This window comes from Cyprinodon tularosa, unplaced genomic scaffold (assembly GCF_016077235.1).
Source record: "Cyprinodon tularosa strain WSP-4 unplaced genomic scaffold, ASM1607723v1 ctg342, whole genome shotgun sequence".
In the NCBI taxonomy this organism is placed as follows: domain Eukaryota; kingdom Metazoa; phylum Chordata; class Actinopteri; order Cyprinodontiformes; family Cyprinodontidae; genus Cyprinodon; species Cyprinodon tularosa.
The window spans coordinates 1309230-1328620 of NW_024039055.1; the positions used below are offsets into that span (position 1 = coordinate 1309230).

A 19391-nucleotide genomic window follows, 5' to 3' on the forward strand; every position below is an offset into this window, starting at 1 on the left:
TATTATGGATCCCTAAGCTAGGAAAGAGAAAAATAGATTAAGAATAATCAACAGAAATTGATCAGCATAGAAATAAAGCTGTAATACAGGAAATGAAAACTACGACAAGTAACACTGCTGTCTTTACATCCATGTCCATTTCAAGCTTTCAGGAGTGATGAGCTGAGAAATAAGCAGGTTGGTCGCTGATGGAGTAAACTAGGTCAACCTGCTGGTTAAAGCTAACCATGCTGTTCTTTTATCAGTGTCCTTAGATAAGCCACAAATGCTGATCTTTTAGCCAGACTTATTGGTGCATCCAAACACAGCATTGCTTCCAAGCAACACATAATGGCCTAATTATAAGACACAAACCAAAATCAAGATTTATCCGTGACATATTTTATAATGTGCAATTTCATCCCAGTCAAAGATTTAAAACAAAGTAAATGCATAGTCGGCGAAGTTATCAGAGCACATTAATGTCAATAAATCCTCAGAAGCCTCTCCAAAAAAACTGAAATTTCTGTAATATTTGGAGCTACTGAGAGCGAAAAAAATCAAATCCGTCAGGTATATTAGCATTAACAACATAATCTTATGGTTTTAATCTGGAAAACCTACATTTGAAGGAATTTTTGATTAAGAATTCATCCTAAAAAGTTTATTTTTCAGACACAAGAAATTATTTACACACAAAAGCATAGACTTTTTTTTATTTTATTTTACCCTTTTATTCAACCCATAAAATAACTCTGATTGTCAAAACTTTTGCAAGGCAAATCTAAGAAAGATACCAAAAGCACAGTTTGCAGAAAAAACAAACCTCCACACAATCACACGTACACACAGTGTAAACATTAATCAGCATTTATACTTCATTTAGATCAGTCACACATAAACTGAGGTCTTGAAAATAACTAATTGTCCCTCCTTCACCATATTAGTTTTCAACACAGCAAATCCCTGAAAAAAAATTAGAACATTTAAAAAAGTTAAAACAACATATATCTTAAAACCTGAACGCATCAGTTTGTCCTATATATTCCACAGGCAGATCTGCACTTCAACAATTTCTACTCCAAGTTTGACCTGTGATCATGAACGGTGTTCTGTCTTTTTTCCAGATCTGGCCATTGCACCTTCTTTAAATATCACTGACATCAGCCACAGAAAGAAAACTAATTCATCCCTGATGTTTTTACCACATTAAAAGTAATGTTTCACAGATAAAAGCTGATCTTCAACCATTTTACAACAGCAATAATAAAATAATATTGTCATACATACACGTACAAACAGTAGCATCAGACATATTCGAGAAAACCATAAGGTTCTCTTTCAGCCCTTTTCAACAAGGTTCAAGGACTGTAGAGTGTCATGTAGTGTGCGTAATGATAATCTGAAGTACCCATGACAAACAGCACTGTCCAGACTTATGGCTGCCCTGGAAATGATGTGTACAATCCTTCATTGATGGTATACCTCTGTGATAAAATAAATAGTAATCAGGCCATTTTTTTTAGAATGCAGTTTACACTTCACTTAATAAACATTTTTAAAAATAGTTTTAAATGTAATTAATTCATACAAAACAATACAGAATTGTATAGGAGAACATTCACTTTGCTGTCACGTAGAAGTTGCACGGATTGTTGACTTGTATTTAGACATGTATTAAGATAAGGTATTACTACAGTATAAAAATAACAATTTACTTTAAATATAATTCTAATTGCCCTATTTTTAAATAAAAAATGCCCAATTAGCAATCACATCTCTCCAGCAATTTCTAGTGCAGACCCTAAGAGAAGAAGGCACTAAGTCTTTGTCTGCACTGTGTATTAAAAACAAAGCAAAAGAAACACAACTACCCTCAATTCAAAACAAACACAAACACATCTTCAAGTGCATTCCTTTAAAATAGCAGCAAGCAAACCCTACACCTTCAATCAATACATCTTTATGCCCTTACAGTAACAGAATTAATATACATCTGAAAAAGCTATGATATATTAAGAAAGTTCAATATTTTTTGTAACTCACTGCAAAAAAGTTAAACTGGGCTGATCACACATATAATGAAGTAATTCTAGTTTTTCTTTTTCTTTTATTTAACTAAATATTGATTTGAAAAAAAAAGAAAGTAAATATAAAAAGTGTTTACAGTAAATAAAAGCAAATAAAAACGTTTGTCTAATGGTCTTATTTTGTATACACAACCATAAGGAGGACTGTTGACCAGAAAACAGTCATAAGGAAGGTAAGCCACAAACGTTCGATGCTGAAGAAGCTAATTCCCCAAACAGAATTGTACCCATGCACTTTAAAGGGGTCATAGAATGCAAAACCGAGTATACATTGTCATAGATGAATAATGATTGTTCAGTGGTTGAAATGGATGTACATAGAAGTTCCAACCCCATTGACACATCCTTTCTCTGCAAATCTCACAATTCTAAACTTCCTCCATAAAACGGGCAAATCCAAACAAAGTCCCGAGTTGATGTCAAATCGGGGATGTTACCTTATTTGGTTCTGGCCTGTACTTTTGTCACAACCTGAAATTGACAAACAGACCAGCCCACTAGTTCACTGGCCCAAGTAGATTAAAGAGGTGGATGTAAGACACCAGACTGAGGGCTGCTGGGCCGCTGACAGGCCCCAACAGGGGGCGGAGCCACCGAACCCGACCTGTTGATGGTATGCTTCCTGCATTTATTTAGGTATGAAAAGTAGGACATGTCCAGAGAGGACATCTGGTCACCCTACCATATCAACAATTTCGATGTTTCAGTGAATGAGTGCTTGTTGCTATGATGCATCTTTGCTCAGCAGCTTCGCTCATTGTAAGCCAATCAATCAGCGCACAGCTAATCTAAATATTCATAAGCATTCCATAAAAGGAAGGAAACCTGTCATTTCATTCTAGGGCTTTTAAGCAGGCTTGCATTAAGGCTAATAGAACAGCAAATATGCCATTTTCAGCCCAACCAATGTTACACACCCTATTCAGAGACCTTAAAGACCAGCAACAAATACGCTATAGAATCTTTCTATAACCCCTTTAAATTCTTAGATACGGCAGGCCTTAAAATTTCAGTGTAAATAAAACAATTACCATAGATTGACATAGATTACCATAGCCTTAAGAAGGTAGTCTGGGAATATAATGCTAATAAAATTATATAAAATAAAAACTTCAATTTCTTAAAGGAGTGACTAAAAATATTGAACTTTTCATGATATTCATTTTTTTAATCTGCCTGTATATAAATCTACCCTCACCAGTGTTCCCATGTAAACACACCCCTACAGTCACACTTCAAAAGTGGCCTATTCTCTATTTATTCCTAAATCTTATAAAATAGGGTATCTTAATTTGAGCTAGGATATGCTCAGGATAGAACAAAATGTCTGCTGGGTTGTATGCTTCAATGCAGTTGAAGGTGTTTAGTTTGAACTCTTTCATGATCATTGCAGATTATTAAGGCTACCATCCGTTTTAAATAACAGGGGTTCTGAACATCATATAGATTGGTTAACTCTAACTTAAAATAACAGATTATGACTGCCGCTTAAACCAACTAACTATGTATGCAGTAGATAGTTATTGTGGTCATATAACTAGACTTTACTTTTTAAAAATAAAATACCAGATTTTAACCAGGTTTTAATATCAAATAAATATAACAATAGGTTCACTGATGGCACATTTTGGCATATGGTCAAAAAGCAGAGGCGTAGTAGATGGAAGTTAAAACATCATTGTCCGCCATTCGGCCGCACTTCTGCATAGTTTTTTACCAACTGGGAAATCCTGACAACTTTAATATCACCCGGTACTTTGTCATAGTCTGACCACAGGTATTCTGGAGACAGCACCTTGGTTGGTTTGTTGTATAACAGATATCTGTTTGAAAAAAAGGACAGGTAAATGTGCATAGTCTGTTATACTTTGAAGCTGATATAAGAGAATGTTTTTGTTTAGTTAAATAAAATTTTCTCTAATATGGTGTAATGCTGTACCTGTTGAGATGACTCTCCTCCTGCCAGACAGCTTCAATCTTGTTTTTGGCGTCCTCCTCTGACATCTCATAGCAGTACCTAATGAAACATCAGATGGAAATCAAAATCCAAATGCTACAGTAAAAGTTTAACATGCTGGGCCTCACATAAAAATAGCTATTAATTTTAAAGACATAGACTAAAAATGTCAAACATACTTAAACCAGGCAAACTTTAACAGAAACCACTTGTGAGTATCAGTAGTATGGATACAGGCACCTCAGGACTCCTCAGCATATTGTGCGCAGTTCTGGGGACAGTTCCAAGAATTTTCCCTTTGATATCAAATATCGGGCCAGAGGATTCACACAGTCTATATTTATGTGCTTTCTTTGTGGTGAACCATTTATAATGTTTAAATATATCCAGCCATATTCTACATTATAATAATATTGAAAAGTTGAAAAGCTATATTTTTGTGAGATACAAATAAAGAAGTGGAGGGGAAAAAAATTCTGTTTAAAATACTTATACCTTCAAATAATAATAATAATTGTCTTCCATAATGTTCCACTATAACAAACAACACCCAGTTTCATAGAAAATTATTTTACTATCAAATCAGGAGTAACATTTTTTTTTTCTGGGAATCAACGTTGCTCCACATTGTGATCTATTTCACACGCTCTGAGCATCTACTTTCTCTTATTTCAGCTGTATTGACTGAATGTGGTGCCCAGATGCAGAGGGTGATGCTGGGAGCAAATAACCATCCTAAGTCAAGGAAAAAAATTATTGAAAAAACTATTGAAAAATACCTAAAAAAATACCCAGCATTTTATAGACATTGTTTTGCTTTCCTTTTTGTTAGTTCCAAAACATACATCAGGTTACATCAATAAACTACAGGACAGCGAGTTGCAAAGCTTTCATGCCTTTGATCTTTTTTAATGTTTTTACAATTAAATCCTCATTTTGATTTCCTCCAAATAAATCACATAATCCAAGACAACCTGATATATAACTGTGGTTTGGTAGGTAAAGCAAACAGCTTCACCTAAATTCTAAAAGCCATTCAGCAAACAAGCTTTTAAAAAATGCAAACCAGTTTAGAGTAAATACTTTCTCGTCTTCAGCTCATTTTTGCTCATTTTTTTTCCTCATTTCTGATGAGAGCTTGCTGCACTTTTTTGGTAATTGGGGATACAGGGCTGTAACAAATAATTTTATCTTAAGTTTTATGTCTTTGTCTCAACACCTCTGCAAAAAGAGTTTGGATAAACTTGATTTTAAAGGCAAATGTCATTTGCAATTATCTTACTTGACAAGCTTGTACATATCCTCCAGGTATCCACCCCAGACAGCTGCCGTGTAGTAGTAGTCTCCTTCCCCAGCAGATATGTAGGCTTTGGATAGTGGCCGACGCTCGTAAGGAAAGCTGTCCCTTGGTGTGTTCTTTGTAAGCAAAACAGATTCAGATTTTGATGAAAACAATGACAGACTTTGAAATTTACATGAAATGAACTGAACTTATTGGTGACAAAAGATTACACACATTACGGATACAAGGAGAATAAACGTCTATGAGTTACAGTACTTTTCTTAGAGCCAATCTTATGTGAGAAAAAAGGTAAAACCTTGTAGTAGCCACGATGAAGTACAGCTGAAAGACGACTGAGAGACTCCGCTCCGAATCGGTTGTGGAAGACGCTGTCTATGTCCATCATAAACAGGTAATCTGCCTCTTTATTTATCTGAAATTAAGGTCGACATAAGGTTAAATAACAGTGATACAAATTAATCTCATACACAATATAGATATAAAAGAAACATTTAAGTTTCTTTTTAGCAACAGGATCTGGTTATCCTGATTAGGTTTGGAATGACGCAAGACAAGGATGTGTGACTGGATGAGGGATTAGAAACCTTACATCTACATCATATGTATGACGTATTTGGTTTATTGGATATTATTTTGCTTTGAGCAAACTCCACAGGAGCTCATTTAAAAGCCCGTCAAAAACTTCAGGTGGACCAAAGTTCACATCAGTCCATTCATGGTTTTGGAAGAATGCTTATTACTGTCAAAATGTGAGTCTTTGATAAAATCAACATGATAAAGTCCTACAAGCAGCAAAAACATTTTGCTTACATGGATATTACATTTTTCATGCAAATGAAGAGCTGTTTTCCATTTGCATGGAAATTAGCTCAAGCTGTTTTGGTCTTATGTGGTCTTATTAAATTAATAAAAAATATAATTCTTTAGGGGAGAATGGTGGCCTAGTGGTTCTGAGTTCAAGCCCCACTCCCACAGGCTGCCACTCTGGGTCCCTGAGCAAAAGACCCTTAACCTCACACCGCTCCCTCGGGCGCCACACAATGGCACCCCACTGCTCCCCAAGAGGATGGGTTAAATGCAGAGAGTTCATTTCAATGCTCTGTATTTTATGAAGATAGATTTGTTTCTTTATTCTTCAATCAAAAAAAGGTTGCTTCAATCAAAAAATATATTTTTAATTAAAAAAATCTTCACTACAATGAAAAAAAAAACTTTCCAATCAAAGAAAAAAAGTATTTGAATGCAAAAATATATTTGAGTCAAAAAAAAAATACATTTGAACACTGCTTTTCTTTGATTGAAAGAAGTGCAGTTCTTTTTTATTTAAAGCAACTTTTTTAATTGAAGTAACATTGTTTATTGATTGGACCATATAATGGGTAGGACATTTGTGTCTTTATTATTGAATTCCCAAAAAGTTGTTTCAATAAAAATAATTATTATTTTTTTTTAAGTGAAAAAAAAATTGAAGTTCAAATTGCTTTATTTGAATGACATTTTTTTTTTAAGTGCAAAAAGTTTTGAAGTTCAAATGTTTTTGATTGTATAATTTTGATGTTCCGCAGTGGGCGGGTGACAACAAAAGTTGGAAAAAGAAAAACATAAAATAAAATAGGTTGTTTATTCTACTAGATAATAGTATGTTTAATACATGTTCAAAGGATGCTATTTTCAAAATGTTCCTTTAAACTGACAAATGAACATAATTGGATTGTAGATCCAATTTAAAAAACGGGACTACTGAACATCTAAAAATAATTTTAAAAAGTTTTAATGAGAATTGTTATTGGAAAAAGGTATTCAATTGAAAAGCTGTAATTTTCAGATCATGGAAAAGACATTGAAAACTGTGTTTTATTTTTTAACGTCTATTATTGGACTAAATTGGGACAAAATCAGACCGAACAAACACAGCCTGATTTTCCACAACTATTTCTGAACTAAATCAAGACTACACCATGCACTATATCCCATGCACCTTTTTCTTCCTTTGGCACCTTCTGCTTCTCCTTTGACTATTTGAGCTAATGTAAGTAGTACATTTCTCCACTGTGAGATCAATAAAGTAAATCAATCAATCAATCAATCAAATAAACTACGATGGACCGACCAGATTCAGCCTTAAAACCAACGTCTAAATGACATCTGGTGTTTGGGGGAATTTTACTACCTGTAAATCTGTGTGTTCATATACACCACACAAACAAAGCTTTCAAAATTCAAAAATTTTTGTGAAATATGTCTTTTTTTACCGTCTTTTCAATTGTGAGGGTAGCCCATTTCATCCTGCCAAGAACAACATCTTGCCAGCGGGTGGCACTTGGTACAGTTACAATTGTAATGTTCCTGCCTTTTCCCAACTCAACCTGAAAAATCAAAGAAAGAAAGCAAATGAATTTCAAATTACATCCCAACGCATTCAAAGATGGCTAAATTGTGCAATAAACATCACCCATGAAATTATATTTAAGACCTAAATACAAGAATATCTTTTAAAAACCTTAGAAAGCATTGACACACCTATTCTATGCAAACATTCATTGACCCAAAAGTATGAAGACCAGTCAGACAAAAGCTTGTCAGTGTACTTTAATGTGAAATAATTCTCTCATTTATTAGAGCCAAACAAGCAATAAAAAGAAACCATCTTAAAAAAGGTTTGCATTGCTGCATTGGCACATTCATATAAGCATATTTTTTACTATATGGCATGCCAAAAAGACTTTAAAATGAAAGCAAAAAGAAAACAAGCACCTGGTGAGAATCTGACACAGTTTAAACTTTGTCACTGGTTTTTAGGGATAATCAATTCATCTTTTAAATAAACAATGTGTACTGCAGCTCAGGTTCAGGAGAGGTTGTTTTTTTCCCCCTTTTTGGACCTCATCCAATCACAAGCTTAAGTCAGTCACAAATATGAAATCTGCACAGTCAAAATTAACATTACATTAAAAAGTATCATTATTCATTATTTTTATTTTTTTTTAACATTTTCTTAGCTTGTAAGAAGTAGGAGTGGTCCTTTTGATATTACTATTTATTTAATAGTGGGTCTTCCTCATACTTTTATGGTTAGCTTTTACTTCCCCTTTAAAAGTCACACAAAAGTTATGTTTCAGCCCACCAGAAACTTATTTGCAGAAGTCATCTCAGTTTATTTATACACACTCACATTTTCCGCTGCTTACCAGATGGTTGGTATCATACATTAATCTGGGGTTTGTCCCACAGACAACCTGCTTCTCTTACCGTTTTATCTTTTCTTAATTTCTAAAGTGTGCATCATGACAAGAAGCTCATTTTATGGGTGCAGTGTGATGGCTGCTCATGGTTGTATACTTAGGGTTTGGTCAACCGTCATCACAATTGAGATAAACTTTGAGTGCAAACTATTTTTTGAAGGCCCATCAGGATATGAACTACACCAAGTTGCTTTTCCATACAAATTATGGACAAAATAAAACAGAATTTATGAGTACTGTCTGTCTTGTTAAAAATATTTTGTTCAAAGAACTTCATTAAAAAGCAAAAAAAGGGGATATTGTCCATGCTGTTCATAGAGGTTTATTTCTCACAGCTATAGAATAAGAAAATGTTATTATTTCATCAGACCGAAACAGGAAATGGGAAAGAGTGCTGACTTGTCAGTTTTGCAGCAAAAAACTCAAAAGGGGGGGTTGAATTCAAAATTCTAATTAAAAAGACGACTGGTGCTTCACGAGTGCTGTAAGCACAAGAAAAGGGAACACGCCACAGAGTTGACAACAGCTTTCAGAGGATTTTGAAGGAAAGCCCATTTAACAGTTTGTGAAAGTTAGACAAAGAGTTAACTGTAGCTTGAAATATTCCAAGAGGATGTATCCTGACCATGGGCTACTAGTATAAAATTTGATATTAGACTAACCAAAATGCATCTAAAGGTTAGTTTTTCCCTGAATAAGTCTGTAGAAAGTACATTTTTTGTTTAAAATTATAGAAATTACAACTTCTAAAAATGAAGGTAATAAAACTGAGAGATTTCCCTTCCTGATGCTGACACTTTCCAAAAGCTGTGAAAATTAAATCTGGCATTGAAAACGCTTTTTGAGATATTAAGGAAAAAGATTATCAAGCCATCAGCACCTGGCCTTGGTTTATCAAGCATCTACTAACAGGGAAATAGGGGTATGGGGATATACATAACTATGTCAGATTTTATATGGCAGAGACTTTATTTTATTGTATTATGTTTTTTGTGATCAGGCTCACAGTGCTTTTCAAAAACCTTGTCCAACACTGAATGTATGATATAAGACTTTGAAATTTTCTTAAACTATTACGGTAACGAAATACATTTTTGAGATGTTTGAGAATCTTGCAAACTTTAAAATAAGGTAAAAGCGATGAGCCTGTTTTGCTAATTTGCTAACTTAAGGCAAAAATTCAAGAATGAGGCCTCTGGACAAGTTGTCTGTTCAAGAATACCCATCCACTAGAGACTGACACGGGAGTGGATTTTCACTCCTGTCCCGTCCCACTCCCACAGAAAAAAATGGTGTCCCGTCCCGATCCCGGGCCAGAGTAGAAATCTAAATCCTGTCCTGTCCCACTCCTGGTGAAATTACTCCCACTCCCATCCCGCTCCCATTCAGAATGACTCCCGCTCCCGCACCACTCCCATTCTTGTTGTTTTTGAGCGAGGGTGAAAAACTCGGAGCGGAAGTTACTATTGGTTTGCTCCCGCTCCCGCTCCCGTCTGCTCCCGTTAATGTTTAATCCTGTACCGTCCCAATCCCGTGATCGTTACTAATACTGACTCCCATCCCACGGGAACGAAAAAATGTCAGTCTCTACCATCCACTGTCATAAAAAAATGCACAGTAAAACCAAAACTTTTTATAATCATCCCCATCAAACATATGTAGTTGAAATTCACTTACAAGGATTTTCCCTATTTCTAAACAAACTGCATTTATTTCCCTGGTTATTCAAGCAGCCAGATTTTCTCTTTGCTTTGAATCTTTAGCTTAATTTCTCAACTAGTTTTTTTTTTTTTTACATATCCCCTCAAAAAAAGAAAAAAAAAAGAAGTTATCCTTCCTATCTGCTTGTGCCAACTCCGTTTTCTCTGTAATCACATGCCTCATTGTTTAAAGGTAGTCTTTCTTGAAAGGGCTGCCATAAGTAATCTGATCACCGATTTAAATCCTTGTCCTGTATTTTACCTTTGTATGAACTTTGTCATCTCCAGTTTCCTTTGAAATATTTAAAAGAAAGACCGGTTTGCTCAATGTTTTTTGAGGTCATGGTTACACAGAAAAATCATGGAAGCAATCCAAGCTTCTTTTTCTTTCATTGTACCAGTTCATCTTACAAAGAAGCACATTGGATGATTTTTTTTTTCACCATGAATACAAAAATTAAGCAGATTGTATTGAGTTGACACATTCCTAACATAGACTAAAAATAAACTTAAAAATAGAAAAGAGATTATAGAAGAAACCATTGGTTAACATATGTAATTAAGTGGAAGGTGGAAATAACCTTTTACCTTATATCATCCTCAGTATTTACCATTTAATATAAGTTAGTACTCATGGGTTAAACAATAGGTATAGTTTGAGAAATATCCTTAAACCTGTTCAGAACATTAATCCTCAAATCCTTAAGACAGACACAACATTTTTTTTTTTTTCTTTTAACAAAACAGCTGTGATACACTCATTTTAAAAAATATTTAGAAATGCCATATATTTTCTAAGACACAAACAAAGAAATAGGGGAGAATAAACTAAGTTTAAAATACTTTTAAATAAAACAGAAGAAAAAAAATTAGAACAAAATAATAACTTCCTTTATTAGAGTTCCACTATAACAGAACATATTAATTAATATTAATGCTCAACAATTAGTTGTTGGTCGAAGATAGATTTTTGTATTCATTGTAAATTTTCATAAGAAATATTTGTAATTTAAAATTTCCTTCAGTTTTGTTCAAGCATCTCTCTTTCAGTGTAGAAAATAACCAGTACAGTACTAGACATGCAACTAAAGGTAATTTCACTTCACCGATAGTGAGAACAAATGCCATAAAAGATACTGTTGTGTTTAGAGATATGAAAGAATGGAATAATCTGCCAAAACATTTCCTGTTTGCTTATAATGTCAATAAATTTAAAGTATATGTAAAATTGCATCAATCAAAATAATATAACTGAATGTTATATTTATTTATATTTGTGTGCGAATATGTATGCATATGTGTAGGTATGTTTACAGGTGTAAGTGTAGAATGTGTTTTTTATATTTGCTTATATTTTATGCCCCCATGAAGGTACATATGTATGTTGATATATGTATATATTGTATATGTATTTGTATATGTGTTTGTGTATTTTTTTCTCCTTTCATTTATTTGTTGTATTTTTTTTTTCTTTTTAATGTATATATTTTTCAGGACCCGAGGAAGAATAGCTGCAGCATAGCTGTAGCTAATGGGGATCCTTCCAATAAAAACTCAAAAAAACAACACATAGTTAAATTGAAGATTATTTTACTATCAGATCATTAGAAACATAATCTTTCCCTGGAAATCAAAGTTGTTCCGAATTGCCTTCCACTTTATAGGGGTTGAGCGTCGACCTTCTCCTACCAAAGCCAAAATAATAATACTGGATGCCCAAAGTTACAGTTCAGCACAACAAGAAAATGAGGAACAAAAGCTCCACTTGCCCTGTTGGTTTCCCAAATGCACAGAGCTCCTACACGTACCCAGATAGAGCTCCCCATCTTACCAATCCACACATGCATAGCAGTATAAACAGTCTAAATGGCTCTAAACTTAACTACACATTTTCATAATTTTTTGTAACAAAAAAAGCCAAGCATGCATCTCAGACAATATGGAAGAAATACTGCTGTTACTGTTTTTTTCAAATATTGTGTGAATACAGATATACCTTTATTTTTCTAAGAGGTGTAATGTGAAATTTGGGACTCTCTGAAACAATATGATATGAAGAATTTGAAAACCATCATATTTTTTAGACCCAGCATCAACACAGTTTTTTATGTGTTTAAAGTAAACTTTGGTCAGACAGAATGGACAGAAGCTCAGATAATTTTTTTTTCATATCACAAGAAAATTTTTATTATCTTGAACAACCTGTTTTCTTTAATTCACTATAATTTAATATCTATTCAAACCCAAGCCTTTATAGTGAACTGGTACAACAAGTCCGGTTGAGCTAAGCACCAGAGGTTCAGGATCTTGAAGGAAAAGTCCGGTCACATTCAGAAGTCCGACTTCTGAAAGTACTTTAAACAGGAAATTATACTGTTCAATAAATGATAAGTGTTTTAATTTAGAGTATTTTTCATTTGAATGTGCTTACCGGAGACATCCATGTTTGCCTGAACTGAACCGTGCTGAGCCCTACTGTTGAACTAGTACCAGTTTACTGCGGTTTTGTTGTGTCTGACACGGCGTCTGTCATGCATTTACACACAACAGTTATCTCGGTTACTGTGCTCAAACCGGTCTTGGCTTGGTTTCAAAAGGGTAGTGTAAATGGGGCTTATGGTTGATGGCATCAAGGCCCATCATGCAGTGTGTCTCGAGCAGCAGCAGCAGCGCATCTTGATGAAGCTGCTGCTGCATCAAGATGCAGCAAAAAAAATCAGATGTTCATGAAGTTTTTAAAGATTATTCTCATTATGGCAGTAAAGCTTGACAAAGAATAAATATACAGGCAAAAATAATTATAAAACACTCACCTTAGGGACTTCATTTGCTCTGTCCGTATGGATGTAGTAAGTGACTCTGAAGCCAACAAGAAAGTACTTTTCTCCAGTCTCAATGAATTTCTTCAAAAAACGAGTGTATCTGATTGGTGAAAATAAACATTAAAGGCCTTCAATTAGTAAGACAAGACCATAAATATAGTAAATAAAAGGCATAAATGAGACTGATATCAACAAGCTGGTGAAACCTCTGTTCATTGATATCTTAAAAGGATTTTCTGTTTACATACTTGCCAACAGCAAAAACCACAACAGCTACTCTTGGGTCCATTTTCTTATAGATGTCATCTATAACCAAAGGATCAAAAGTCCCCTCCCAGACCAAAGGAACATTCCAGTTTGTCAGAGAGTTAACATCTGTCCGTCTTTGGAAAAAGTGTAAAGACCAAAAAAACTAAATAAAAATGATCACAAGCCAGTTTCACATTATTGCAAATTCTCTGTAAATAAGTCATAGATATCTAAGATGCTTTTTAGGCAGAAAACTTTACTTCTTTATTAGATTTCTTTCTTAAGGTTCTAATGACTGACAAAAATGTAATGCTTCTAAGCAAGGGGCTTCTATCTTTAGCTTAGCTATTCTCTAAGAATTTTCTAAGAATGTATCATTGATACACTAAGAAGTCTAAAAGTTTTCCTTCCTTTTTAATTTGTTGAAATAAAGAAAAAAAGATGCATAGAATCATGTGTGGTGATAGCTTACCCGGTCTGTGTGCTTGGCTGAGCATATTTTAGTCTGGGAAAGTAAAGGACAAATTCATTTCAGCTCTTTATTTTGAAACGCATAAGACACTGTTAAAGTTACGCATGCAAGACGTCCATGTTCAATCCCAGTAATTTTAAAATTTACCTCTTTATAAGGCATACAAGCCTTAGTTCTTAAAGGACGAAATTTAACAACGGAATGAACGATAAGTAATTAATGTGGCATAAATGCTGGACATTTAAACATTAATGACACTTTAGGTAAAACTGTGCAACATTAGGTAAGTGGTGATTTTAGATTTTTAGAGGAATCAGCTAAAGCACTGGTTATACTCCCCGCAGCAGTGAGCTTGTCACAGATATTTTTGATTTAAGCCCAATATTGAAGAGTGGTCTGTGCCAAGTTATTCCACGCCACAACGCAAAAGGGACAATCACAAACTACCTGTGGGTACCTGTGCTGAGGCGTTGAGGAAGTGGGGGCAAGTTTGTGTGACAATGGAGGGACATGAGGGTGAAAAAGAGTGGGGATCCAGGTGGGAAAAGGGTCCTAGCATTATCACGCAGCCCGCTCTTCTAGCTGGTCCAACTTCACGAGTCGTTTTCCACAATTGCGGTTATACAAACAAAACAAGCCAATAAGGCACCAAATAGGAAATACGCGTAATGTAGAACGGATGTAGATCTGACCAATCAGAGGCCTCCTGTCTGCAGCACTATCTATGGTCACCTACAATTTTAAAGAGGTGCACCAGAGTATCTGCGGCAGGGGCGGGGCCACATTTGCATTCACTGCAACAAACATGCAGATGACCTGGTTTCTGAGAATAAATCAGCCTCGAGCGTAGGTGTCGCAGTGAACAAAAAGATGTCCCCGCCCCCGGCGCAGACAATCTGCTGCACCTCTCCCAAATTGTAGCTGACCGCACACAGTGCCGCAGACAGGACTTCCACTTCCTCACCCCCTCAGCCGTATCTAGACCCACAGGGCCGGATTTATCAAGATCCAAATTTGCGTGCAGTAATTTGCGCTCGCAAACTGGAATTTTGCGCGAGGGGCTGAACCATGGTTTGCGGGTGATTTAACAAGAGTGATTGCGTAACTGGTGGCAGGTGCAAAACTGTTGGAGACGCCCTATTTAAATGATGGTTTTGCGCGTTTTGTGGTTTGCGGCAAAGTAGTTTGTGCAAACTAGTGCATTAAGAAATTTTAATCTTACAGTGACACCCCCATATATATATATATATATATGTATATATATAAACTTTGGCAACCTTTATTCCCTAAGGTGGTATGTGGCTGAATTTCTACTTCACTGCAGTAATAAAAAACACACACACAAAAAAACAGGTGTTTTGTATTGGCCTGTAGAAAAATGCACATACCAAATGGCTCACAAGAAGTGACTGTGGATAAGATGACTGTGCCTACGCATCCCCGCAGCATTGGCATGTTGCTCCACAGGCGCAAGGAGGAGTTCGGGGTTCTCCGTTAGGGCGTCAGGGCGACATGGCATTTAGAACGTCGGACAGCACTTCGGACAGCACTTCTGAAAAACTAGATTGGGAGATCCCAGCTCTCGCTGCAACCGTACGCTGGAATGACCCAGATGCAAAAAAGTGCAATGTTGCAAAGAGTTTTGTGATATCTGGTAGGCCTATTGCGTGGGTCCTCCTTGTGGCTGGCTCCAAATCCATTCGGAGTTCCCCCAACAGCTCCAAAATGGCAATGCTGGATAAACGATATGTTTTGATGATCGTTTCCTCGTTCATGGCAAAAATATTCACACGGAGTGAAAAAATGCGTTCTCTGCGTCTCCTTGCTTCATTTCGATGTCTCCTTCTTGCGACAATAACCGCTGCCATGTGTGCGCAATTACGCATACAGACCATTTGCACCTTCTTTTGAAACGTGTTAAATATAGAGTCAGATACCGTTAGCAAAATTGCTTTCAGGTTTGATAAATCACTTTGCGAGTGCTAAATTAATATATTTACATGTTCTCCTCCCACAAGACGCACTTTTGCGTGTAAACGCCCCATATTGCATATTCATTGCAGAAAAAGTAGGCCTACTAAATGGATAAGAGGCGCTATTTAGCACGTTTTAAAGACCAAATCCTTTTAGCACGCTGTTGATAGATCAGTTTGTACATTTTTTAGCGTACGCAGTGAAATAGCTCACGTTTTTATACACGCAAACCTTTGATAGATCCGGCCCACAGTGTATAGCGCAGACCACGCTTCAATACTGGGCATAAATAAAAAATGTCTGGCTCAAGCTCACTGCGACACACTGCTGCAAGAGTATAACCAGCCCTTTGGCTGAGTAACAAAACCATGGTTTAGAGACTGATTAGGAATACTCTCCTGTCTAGGGCCTGCTAGAACGTCCTTATCTGTAAATAATGCTGCCATCTTCCATCTCGATTCAGACCAATTTAACTCAATCAATTTGGGCTTTTTCTGCCTAATCTGTTGGATCATCAGTTTAATGAAATCGTTTCCATCATTCCAAGGGTTGAACCCACTGCAAGTGGCTCATTTGACATTTCTTCCTGTTTAGATGACATTTTCTTTTCCAAAGTCAAAATCAAACTTTTGAAAAACAATAAGAAGGCAACTAGGGAAACATAATAATACCCTAAATAAATTAAAATAAATTACCTCAGGGGCAGTATTTTTGCGTGATAGTATTTCAAAGGAGCTCTACCTTGAAAATATTTGAATATATAATAATATAACATCAACTTTGGGAGAAGCTTTAATACCAGAAGCTCTCAGAGACATAAACTGTAATATGTCTCCATCCTACTTATTGTTTAACAGACGCCATAAAGCTGTAAAAGACACTAACAAGGACAAAAAGCTGCAGCCTTGTAAAGTAGAACCTAATACTAAACACTGGGGCACTAGAAGTGCTGCTGGTGCAGATTTCCATGAGTTTTCTGAAACTTATTCACTCTGAGTATTTTTCATCTTTGGTAATCACTCCTTTTATTTGTTGTGAAAGAATTCCCAAACCTCTAACTCATTTTCCAAACTATGGGTTCAATTTAAAACACTTAAAGCTATTATATTACACAACATCCCTCAGCTTCATGCTCAGGTATAAAAAGCAGCAGTAAGACTAAGAGTCCCATTTTTCTTTTTCTCTTGGTTGGGGCAGCCTGTCTGAAATAAAGGCAAATGGGCGGATGTACTTTCCAGCATGATAACGACATCCTCTCAGGACCAAACTTTCCTGGTGTTTATTTTTAGCCAAACCATGACGATCTTGTTTTGGTCCTTTAGCATGAACACATGAGTTTACTGATGGAAAATGCCATGCACCTCTGAGGCTTAAGAATTTCCTTTATATAATTAATTTTAATTTTTCTTATTTCTATGAGAAGAATGTTTTCATATAATTCTACACATCAGAGTTCTGATTTTTCCTGTTAACTTCAATTTATTTTCTTTTCTTGTAAAATTGTTTTAAAAAACAAACTAACATAATTGTTATAAAAAAAACTCAACCACAATTATACTTGTGAATATTTTGAAATAAACATACATACTGTATGTATTTCAAGATAATCTATTTTAGTATTTATTTAATCTGTGTGTGAAAGTCGTTAAATTGAGGTGGGGGTTACAATTATCTTTGTAATCCCTAAACTTTACATTTTCCTCAGTAAAACAGGCAACAGAATTATAGTTTGGACTGAACATTTGATTTAGGCTTATCTACAGTTAAAAAACAAAACTATAAACAATTCGGTCTTGATACAAGTATGACATACTTTTTTTTATGTTTAGAATTTATAATAATAAATGCTACTTTATTATCAAGGTATAAGCCTAGACACAGAGCCAATAAATGTTTTATACTGTTTGTCTGGTTTCCAGCACATTTTTAAAGGCATCTTAAATTGTTTTATTGCTTTACAATAGTGCTTTACAACAGACGAAACCAATAACATTTGGTACTAAAAGAACTGAAAAACATTAGTAAACAACAAAAATTTGCTTCTCACCCAGAATCCATTATCAGCTCTCCAATCTTCCAGCTGTCAACCTTGCAATGTTCATTGTTTTTCTTTTCCATATTGTCTAATTCCTTTTCCAATTCCTCAAAATCCTTTAGAGCAATAGCATCATGCCTGCATGAGCTATAAAGGAAAACCCCAAAACATTCCTAAATATCACGACAAGATAAACGGAATAATACAAATAATGAAGTGTCATAACAATTGTTTTTATTTTTAACTCACTTGAGGTCAGTGAAGACATCTCTGAAGTAAATATAGAGCGACCTGTAGAGACAGAAACCCGAATCATGTTAATAATGCAACATATTGAGCAATATAGAGAAACATATATATATTTAGAGACCACCTTTGCTTTTTTGTTGCATTCATTGTTTTCCTGAAGCAACATACCTTTAGAACAATAAACTCAGTAAAAACTGTGGTCTAATATGTTTTTCTTTTACTGTCTCAAGCTCAATATACATCCAACCCATTTTCAATCTGTCCATTTTTATTACCTTGTAAAAAAAATAGGCCTGACTGATCACTTGAGTTTGGTTTTAGCAATTTTCAAAAATAACAGCAACAAAATCTCAGAAAAAACAACCACTCTATCATAAAATTTAAAAATGGCTAATTATTATCTGAAATTTTATTTTAGTTCTTTTAGTTTTCTTGGCGCTGATCACCAAATCTCACATTTTCATCAGCATTTCAAGTAAGAAAACTCACTTAGACTTTATATTTCATACTATGACTGCATGCCAACATGATCACAGCTTCATTTTCCTTTTTTTTTTTTTTTACAAACATACCCTGTTAGTCTTCAACTAACAGTTCATGCTGTAGAACACATCAAGGAGTTGGACATGAACATTTAGGCTTTAGATAACCGCCCAGAAAGTCTTTCGCCCCCCAGCAATCCTTGAGAACCACAAAAATCCATCTGTCTTATATTGTCATCAATACGGATGGATCTCTCTACTCACCCTACAGTTACTCTAATAAATAAAAGCATTCCGGGCGAACAGACCATGGCTTAAATATGTTCTTAAATATTCTACCATCATCCTATATGCATATTCATTAAGCCAAGCTTTTTTTTAGCCCTCTGGAGATTCCTAGGATGGTTAAAGTTTCTTTTCACTGGATTTGTTATCACCCATACTCAACTAACACGAATCTGGGGCTTAACAACTGACATTTCATTGTTCAATCTGGAATAACGCTACTTTGAAGAAAGAAAATACTAAGGAAAAGAAACTCAATACTTAATATCCAATGTAATGCATGTAAACATTTAAGAACTTCATTAAATCTGTTTGCCACTGTATTAATTGGTAATTGAAAATACTTAACATCTAAGGAACACAAGAGGAAATTACAGAAGCATACTACTGTCACTTGAGAAAATACATTTTTGCTCATTTTATTGTATAAACGTGATAATTATGTTGTATAAACATGACAATTATTTTGTATAAATGTGATACAATAAAATGATCATATTTATACAATATACTATCACGTTTATGCAATATAATTATCACATTTATACAATA

The 19391-nt window shown here is 35.1% G+C and overlaps 1 protein-coding gene across 1 annotated transcript; it reads right to left on the reverse strand.

Moving 5' to 3' along the window:
* Positions 1 to 2787: 2787 nt before the first annotated feature.
* On the reverse strand, positions 2788 to 17987 carry LOC119789605 (globoside alpha-1,3-N-acetylgalactosaminyltransferase 1-like). Its single transcript, XM_038294575.1, has 9 exons — positions 17836 to 17987; positions 13815 to 13847; positions 13342 to 13476; positions 13085 to 13193; positions 7582 to 7695; positions 5625 to 5741; positions 5309 to 5442; positions 4009 to 4086; positions 2788 to 3892 (listed from the first exon to the last, which is right to left on the reverse strand). Exons 1-9 carry the CDS (start codon positions 17904 to 17906, stop codon positions 3745 to 3747), a joined length of 939 nt encoding a protein of 312 aa, XP_038150503.1. The 5' UTR covers positions 17907 to 17987; the 3' UTR covers positions 2788 to 3744.
* Between the last annotated feature and the right edge of the window lie 1404 nt (positions 17988 to 19391).